Below are 9,497 nucleotides of genomic sequence, written 5' to 3'. Positions count from 1 at the left end.
ATAGAATTTGCTTATTTGTAGAAATCTGTAGAATTTTCTTATCTGTAGAAACCTGTAGAATTTGCTTATCTGTAATGTACTAATAATACCTGTGGAATTACCTGTAGAAAATACCTGTAGAGTATGCTTTATCTATAGAATTTGCTTATTTGTAGAAATCTGTAGAATTTGCTTATCTGTAATGTATTAATAATACCTGTAGAAAATAAATGTAGAATTGCTTTATCTGTAGAATTTGCTTATCTGTAATGTACTAATAATGCCTGTAGAATACCTGTAGAAAATAAATGTAGAATTTGCTTTATCTGTAGAATTTGCTTATCTGTAATGTGTATTATTAAAATAATAAAATATTTGTTTTTAATAGCTAATCGAAAATGTATTAAGAGACGAGGATATTCTGGTCCGTAACAACAAATCAGATTGCTCTGAAAAAAATCTAATTGCACTCTAATGTGTAAATATATATTTATTAATTACAGACAATTCATTTTAATTGTAGTGTAATGAAAATAAAAACTAAAACACTTTTTTAATGGCATGTAACTTACAATTCTGAAAAATATATGGTATTTTTCAATAAAAATAACTTTTAAAAATGTAATAGTGTTTAAGAAATCAATAGAGGTAAATTTAACAAATGTAAATATTGGAGGGCACATTAAAATTCCGAAAAGATTCAGATTTCATTTTCTCATCAACCAAGCAAAAAAGTGTGCAAACCGATAAAAAAAAAATTTGACGAAAGTCTGTCATTTGTAACATGTTAAGATTTGGCAAGAAATTACCCCAAAAAAAATTCGATTTTGACAATTTCTTTTTTATAAATCAAGCCAAAATACCAAAAAAACATGAAATATGTTTACAAAAATTTGTAAATTTATAATGGAAATCAGACTTTTTTTATATATCTGAATGATCTGATCACTTGAACTTATTACTTTGTCTTTTCTTCTTCAAATTTTAATACTCGAATTAACGGAAACTTCCAATGGTCAATATAATTCCTGAACACACAGAAAATTATTTCCTAGTCCTAAAACTGATTGAAGTCTTATAATTTTTTGATGGAAGAAGAAGAAATATTTGATTCATTTTCTATTTCACTTAAACCCAAAAATTTTGTAAAAGATAATGTCTTTTGAACAGAACTAATTGAACAAATTCTTCTTCTATTGTATAATTTTAATCTCAATTCGTGCAATACTGCAAAAAAAAAAAATAAATAAATAAATAAACTCAAATACTGCATTTTTTTAAAATTAAATGCATAATATATTTTGTTACTTATATAACAATCTACAACTAATTGCTACGCATTCTTAGAAAAATTTAAGTCATTAAATCCTAAATTCATAAAATGACGGTTGGTTCCTAGCCACCGGCGGATGTCCAATCAGGCAGTTGCCTAGGGCCACAGAACTGAATGGAGGTTGCATAGATATTAATTAAAAATATTTTTAGCTTTAATATCACATAAATAAATATGTAAAAAATAAAATTCTATGAATTACAAAATATGCACTATAATATGCATTTTTATTGAATCATATAAGTATTTATTAAATTAACTAAAGTAATATTTTTTTTAAAATATACGGAAATATTAATTATTCTTTGATTGCTTACTTTGCAATTAGCAGCAGAAGTAAAATTATAAGTTTAAATTATTTATTTAAAATTTATTATTTCTCCACAATCTTTCATTATAGTTGTTTGCTTAAATTTCTATATAACGAAATCATTAATCAATATTTATGGTTAAATGTTAAAGAGTTTTATTGTTTTATCTTTAAATAAATAAATAGAATGTAAATATAGTCGGCTCATCTTGAAAGGATTAGTGTGATCATCACATCCGACCTGTCAATGCAAACAATCTACCTTAAAAATAATAGAATTCTTTAGGAAAAGAAAAACGCTAGAAAAAAACAGACCACGCTACATCCCCTCGCTTAATCGTTTGTTTAATTAGGAAAATTGAAACAATGTATCGAGCTGAAAAAAAATTACATTTTTAACTTAGAAGCTTTCTTTGAAAAAAGATATCGAATTTCGTAGGTCTATCGTTTGCTCTCACTTTTAGAAATCGCTCTTTCAACGCGTGTCTCGTGTCTTCATTCTCCCCATATCACTTTTGTTTACGAATCAAAATGTTATTCATGAGATTTAGTATCGCTCCAACATTTCAGCAATGAATTAGGCAACAGTTGGAAAAATTCCAATATATTCGCAGCTTCCTGCTACTTCAGTTAGTGAAGTTGATCACCCTATTTCAGGAGATGCCGTTTTGCTTCCACGCTCAACACGTGGTTCTTGGTGTGAATTGTCGATTTCACGGTCACAAACATTAGTCATTGAATGGAAAAAGGCATAAATATTGCAGAAACCTTGCTAAAAAAATAATAAACTAAAAAAATGGCGGTTGATCCCATTGCCGGTCTTAGAATTTACCGCCCAACCAATGAAATTCAATACTAAAACCGGAGAATTTGCATGCATTTAGATGCAGGAGATCTAAACCACTCTATTTTGATCAGTACAGCCGATTAATTATTACATAAGTGACCACTTTAAGAATCGACTACAGTATATATTCACAAAGTTGCTAAAATAAATTATTAATATGTTGATTAAATTAAAAATTTCTTGCAGTTATCAGAAGAGGGGCATCATATTGTGCATTGTCTAAGGCTTCAATGTGGTTAAATCTGGCACTGTCCCGGATGAATTATTTCGTTGAATATGTACTAATATCATTATTTGTCGAGGAAATGCGCCACAATTCATCTTAATTAATTGTGATTTTAATCAAAATTTCAAAAGAATTAGCACCTAACAGCACATTTCTACTCTCCAAAATGTGTGTGTGCCAAATTTGGTAACTTTAGGACTAGCGGTCTGGCCTGTGAAGTCCAAACGTTGTTTTTATGTCTGGCACTCGCCATAGACAATCCGCTGACAAAGTCAGGGATTTAAGCCAAGTTTCTGCAGTAGCTTCTGAAGGTAAAGGCCCCCTGAGCTCCCGAGGGCAGAAGTCTGATTTCTAGCTCATAAAAAGATGATACATACACTCGCTTGCACAACCCCTTTTTACATGGAGGCTCTTTCACGCACCTCACAGGTAGCACACAGGGTAAACAAACATGCCCGAACCGAAGCTCAAACCCGGGAGGCCCAGATCACGGGGAAGACGTGCTACCCCTAGGCCAGGACGCCAGCAGTTCAACCGTTCATCTATATTGTAGTGTAGTTATAATCTTTGTATTATTTAAACATGATGCATTATTTTTTGTAGATCGAATATTCTGTTTCTTTCACCTAAGACTTTATTGAAATAAAAATGCAACGGAATACCTCTGGAGATTTTTTTTTAAGTGAATCTGATAATGCAGATATTGATACCATCATGAGAAGTCTTACATGATGTTCTTTTTTTTTTATTCCTATCGTTTAGATATCTAATTACCTAAATAGTTCTCTTTAACATTAAACCATCTTGTCTACTTACGTGATGAAGCGTGTCACGGCTGATACTTGCAGGAAAGGTCGAGATTTAAGACCATGACACACGTTCCACCGGAAGTGAAAAAACTTTGGGTATATATACTGGATTGTTAAATGGAAGCAGGTAGAGAACCTTTTGGGTTCGATCAAACAATTACTTTTCCATTGATCTCAGCCATTTCTTCTAAGAGGTGTGTGTTCATTATTTTGGATATATTGGTCAAGTATATACTTTCCTATAAAATAATATATTGTTCCTAAAATTTATGTGGATATATATAATTGTATTTCTTTTTATTTTAAACCTTTTGTAAAAAAGTATCAAACGGAAACTAATAAGCTATAAAATTTAACGATGTTTTATTATTATATAAAGTAATACTGCAACATCGGATCATAAAGGTAAAGAATATATATCCTTTGACTTAAAACTTTAATAAATTAAAAGAAAAATTAAAATGAATGATTTTTATTAAAAAATAATATTAATTCAAACTAAAATTTAAATGAAATTACCCCTAAGTTTGCATGTTCCTTCTCCTTTATAACTGTATCAACATCATAAAATTTCTCAAATTTCTTTCGGAGAATTGATTAAATTGGGATTTTATTTTTTTATTTTTTTTCTCCACGGACGAGAGGAGATTTCGTTCAACTAATTGCAGACAAACCGCCTTCTTTTATTAATTGATCATTGTTTTCTATTGCTTTTTAATTGCACAATGTTTAATTAAATAAGCAAATTAGGCTTAATTGATATCATTATGGAGATAAATATTTTTCTTGTGTATTATCTCCTCAAATATTTTCTGATATTCTAGTTGGTGAGAAAGAGTTTTGAATTTAAGGAAATTTAAAATATTTATTGTAATATTTTATGTGGAAGCAGTAATTAGTAAATCGAGATGCATAAAAGATTTAAGCTGAATTGAACGAAATTTCAGTATAATATTGCATAGAAATTTTAGATCCTTCAAAATTTTAAATTTTTTTTATCAGTGATTTAGTGATGGAGAGGAAGGAGATTATAGATTACTGTCCTCTTCATGCATGATTACTGTGTTCTTCATTTATATATTTATTTCACTTAGTAAAATATGAAACGATGAGAGTTTACATCATCGAATAATATGAATCAATATGCAGGTAAATTTTATGAAAATCAAATCCGCTGCTTTCTTGCATATCTTCATAATATTAGCGTTTTGCATTGCGTTTCATCTTTAAATGAAAAGAGTCGAGTTTGCAATTTTGATCGCTTCTATTCATATTATTTTACATACCAAATTGCTTTTATCTAATTCAGTGCGTTTTTGAGTTAGCACATTTCATACACATGAATAGATATATCGACAGACAATCAACCGTGAAATAGATACTCTCTAAAGTTTTATACGAGCATATCATTTTGATGATAGCACCGCAAGCTAAATTTCACCCAAATGGTAAATTACGCTTATTATCGTCCTTGCACGTACAGAAACAGGCAAACTGTTAACTTTCCTATTTATTTCCTTCGACAGAAATCTATTATTTTTGTAATGTTTCGAAAATAGATATAATTTTGAATATTTTCGCTTAAAAAATCATTGAAAAAACATCTATGAAACCAAAATATACTAGTTAAGTGACAATTATATTTCAAATATTGTAAAAAATCCTTCCTCTTTTTGTCTAAAACTAGATCTAGAGAATAAATTTTCTAATTTAGTGGTTTGTCAAATGATTTGCTTAAAATTTTCCGGATAGCTTAAGTAATATATTATTTAGTACTTGAACTAAAACCTAAACTGTATTTCTATCCATTCTTTAAAGTTGGAAACACTAAAACAACTATAAAATATTTCTAAACGATTATTGGCTGTGGGGAAGTGAAAAGATTTTTTGGTGAGAAATTTAGTTTTTAATTAATAATTAAAATTCTAATTAAAAATTCAAAAAAGGGACCTCAGGTGCACATTCCAAACCTCCAAGGTATGCATGTGCCAAATTTGGTAGCTGTAGGTCAAACGATCTGGCCTGTAGAGCGCCAATACACACACACACATTGAGCTTTATATAAGTATAGAATAATAATTTATATAAGTATTATTTAATTTATATAGACGATCAGTTTGACCCAAAATAATACCCGTTTTTGCAATGCAAATTCGAACGGACTAGAAATTAATTGATCCCTCTTTCTTAATTTAAAATGTGAGAAGCAAAGGTAATGTCAATTGTTATATACGCTAAATGTATATTTTACTCATTTTCAGAATCTAAAATTATCCATTATATCGCTTTTTATTAAAAGCTTGTTAAAAACTTTAACTCAATAATAAAAATTTACTCCAGCAAAACAATGGGCATAAAAACTAACTCTAAGGAGACGGCACCGGGAATCAGTAATTTAAAGCTCCAACAGAGCGAGAAAACATTCTGATGAAAACGACAACTACTTTCGATTGATTTAGATAGCCATCAACCTGAAAACTTTATTTTATTTTTCCTTTTTACTCTAAATTCATTTGTTAAACTAACGGAATCTGAAAATTAAAAACGAAATAAACTTTCAGCCTTTTAGTAAATTTGGCTTTCCGTAATTCTTGTGTTAATACTCCACTAATTTTCAATGAGGAGAATTACATTATTGTATATAATATTATTATTTACAATAATAAATAGTAATATTGATAAATAAAAAAGCATTGTTGGTAAAATATTTCGTTATCGTAATTCTAATTGTAATACATTAAAGTCCAATATATCGAATACCATAGACATAATTTGTATATTAATAATTAAAATATCCACTGCCATATTTTTACATTCGATTTGAGTAGCTTTTATACCAACTACTGGTATAATCGTAGAAATCAGCCAATGCGTTAAGTAGAATTTTGAAACGTATAAAAAGAAATCCGATTTAAACTAAGAGCCGCAAGTAGATTGTTTGCAACATCTTGACTTTGTAAATAGAAAGTCGAAGTTTACAGACCAAATTCCTTAGAATTTTAACGGTGAACGTCTTTCTGGAATAAATCACTTATCAGTCGTATGGTGGTGAAGAGTTGTGAAAATTGCAGCGCTTGCAGGAATCAGAAAGTCAATGCAAATTCAACAAAAATAACCATATTTCTAGTGCAACTGATTCACTGATTGTAGGTCGGTAAAATACTATGGAAATTTTAATGAGGAATTGATGATTTGACATCTCTTTGTTATCACATCATATTTCAAAATTGCAACGTCCAATTCAAAATAATCATTGTTTAGCTACAAAATTTATTGTTTATCTTTGCAATGCATATTAAACTAATTTTAGTTTTCTAAAGAAGCTTGCTTTATTTTGCTTTCTTGACAAGATCTACATTTATAACTAAAAATTTATATTTTTCTCCGTGGTGAAGTTTTATGGGTATTTTTATTTTGTACCCGTAAAATATCATACTTGATATTAAGCAATTCTTGATATTTTTTCCACTATTACATAATAAATATAAAATGAGTAAAAGTACAAAGGATTGCGACAGGGGTAAATTTGCCATTGATATATTGTCAAATAAAGAAACTTCCTCAGATTCCATTTATTCAGTTCACACGAATAATTATTATAAAACAATTGGATAAGAAATTATATGATTACCTTTCAAAAGCTTGTTGCTGATTTAAGAATAAAAATTAAATTGTGTATTCCTCAATTTGTATTCCTTCAATTTATCACGAAACCATTCGAAAAGTAAAAAAAGTTTTAAAAAACATTATTGTAGAAACAGAGAAAATTATTATGTTTGAATAAAATGTCTTTATTGAATCCATGAAAAATATATCAAGAATGCCCTTTCTTTCTTCAATATATTAAGAATTCATGCACTCTTCTTAGATATTTCGTTATTTTTTTTAATATGGCATTTCATGTGTACGCTTCCTTTTATTTCAGATGGCAATTTCTGTTAAAATTTGCTTGCTGCTCATAGCAGTAGCTGCCTGTTACGTAGCAGCCGAACCTGAACCAGAACCAGAACCTCATCATGGGTAAGTACAAAAAAACTGGATGTCATCTAATATAGATAACTGAAAGTAAAAGAAATATATCATTCCGTATGAAAATAAGATAAAAATTCTACCCAGTGCAAGTGTGCAACTGAAATAGTATAAGTGTGCACTCTAGTGTAAGTGTGCAATTTTATTTTCTCTCTAAAATTCCAGTTTAATCCATCATGAAAAATATTATAAGCTTTCCAGAATTTAATCTCTTATCAAATTTAGAGTATTAAGAAACATCATATGTAAATAGAAACTTGTTAAAATTCTAAATTCCCAATGTCACACAGCTACAAAATGAAAGTTTTATAGAAACTATAGCTTCCAATTTTATTGAAACATGTTCAATTTCTAATATTTAAATATTACAGGAAGGAAGTTATTGTGATAAAAGATAAGAGTGAACACAAACATCACCACCACCATCATCATCACCATAAACATGACCATGGACATAAACACAAACATGGACATAACCATCATCATGGACACGACCACCACCATAAGCACGGTCACCATCACCATCATGGACATGACCATAAGCATGGTCACCATCATGGACATCATCATGCTCATCACCATGGTCATCACCACCATCACGGGCATGATCATCACCATGGACATCATCATGGTCATCACCATCATCACGGTCATCACCATGAACATGGCCACCATCATGGACATCACCATGCTCACCATCATGGGCATCACCATGGCCATCATCATCATCACGGACATCATCACCACCACGGACATCATCATGGTCACCACCATCATCATGGCCACCATCATCAGCACGGTCATCACCATGGTCATCATCATGCTCACCATCATGGTCATCATCACGGGCATCATCATCAGCATGGTCACCATCATCACCATGGACACCATCATGGACATCACCATGCTCACCACCACGGTCATCATCATGGACATCATCATGGGCATCATCATGGTCACCACCATGGCCACCATCATGGACATCATCACGGACATCACCATGGCCATCATCATGGTCATCATCATGGACATCACCACGGTCACCATCACGGTCATCACCATGGTCATCATCATGGTCACCACCACGGCCACCATCATGGACATCATCACGGACATCATCATGGTCATCATCATGGTCATCACCACGGTCACCACCACGGTCACCATCACGGTCATCACCATGGGCATCATCATGGTCATCACCATGGCCATCATCATGGTCATCACCATGGTCATCATCACCATGGCCATCATCATAGAAGAGCCGACATTCTTCAAAAGGGTCTTCATGATTTCGATGGTCTTCTTGGATTCCATTTCCGTCGGTAAAAAGTTGGAAACTTTGCCTGTTTCTTGCTATAATACCTTTTTCTTAAAATGTCTATCATATCTTTATTGCCAATGGAGTTAGGGGGTTCAATGCCTTCCCTCAGTTTTGTTGTCTGAAATATTTTTCTGGGGTTGCATTTCTAGTCAGTAGAAATCTCAAAATGTGAAGAGAATTCGGATTTTCTCGAAAAGACATTCCAAGATATTTTGAGTTTATCTATTGCATAATCGTTTTCAAATGTTTCACTTCTTTTTAAAAGTGACTGTAATTTTTATTTAGCCACTTTTAATATATTTATTTAGTTGAAAGTATAATTTATTTTTCTCTATGCGAATGTAATGTCTAAGATCAGAAATAAAAATTTTTATTAAATTAAAAATATGTCTAATTGTTTCTTATACCTGCAGTGCTCTCACTCATAGGAATTATTGAACACCCTCAGATGTCGATTAAATATTTATTCACAGAAAATACAGGGATATTTTTTTCCAAGTATGGCTTCAACATATTCCGGCATTTGAAAGCCCATATATTTTTGTAACTGAGTACCTGCTCAATATTTGATTGTTGAAAGTCACTGTTCAGATTTTTTCTGTAGCTTCATCATCCAGCCAGAGTTATAGCTACGTGAAGA

At 31.0% G+C, this 9,497-nt stretch overlaps 1 protein-coding gene across 2 annotated transcripts; it reads left to right on the top strand.

The window, feature by feature from the left end:
- Nucleotides 1–3,647: 3,647 nt before the first annotated feature.
- On the top strand, nt 3,648–9,192 carry LOC129969461 (histidine-rich glycoprotein-like). Of its 2 annotated transcripts, XM_056084038.1 has the most exons (3): nt 3,648–3,698; nt 7,430–7,524; nt 7,905–9,192. In XM_056084038.1, exons 2-3 carry the CDS (start codon nt 7,430–7,432, stop codon nt 8,860–8,862), a joined length of 1,053 nt encoding a protein of 350 aa, XP_055940013.1. In that variant the 5' UTR covers nt 3,648–3,698; the 3' UTR covers nt 8,863–9,192. The 2 variants fall into 2 exon arrangements, with proteins under 2 accessions (XP_055940013.1, XP_055940014.1); XM_056084039.1 differs by lacking the exon at nt 3,648–3,698 and having other exon boundaries at nt 7,438–7,524.
- The last annotated feature ends 305 nt before the right edge of the window (nt 9,193–9,497 follow it).

The sequence above is a fragment of the Argiope bruennichi genome, chromosome 5 (genome assembly GCF_947563725.1).
Source record: "Argiope bruennichi chromosome 5, qqArgBrue1.1, whole genome shotgun sequence".
NCBI classification, from domain to species: domain Eukaryota; kingdom Metazoa; phylum Arthropoda; class Arachnida; order Araneae; family Araneidae; genus Argiope; species Argiope bruennichi.
This window is presented reverse-complemented; position numbering and strand designations above follow the sequence as displayed.

Excerpts from the sequence above, each read along its gene's own strand:
- LOC129969461 (XM_056084038.1), top strand. The coding sequence starts at position 7,430 with ATGGCAATTTCTGTTAAAATTTGCTTGCTGCTCATAGCAGTAGCTGCC. Across the intron at positions 7,525-7,904 it reads GAACCAGAACCTCATCATGG|GAAGGAAGTTATTGTGATAA; the intron begins GTAAGTACAAAA and ends TAAATATTACAG.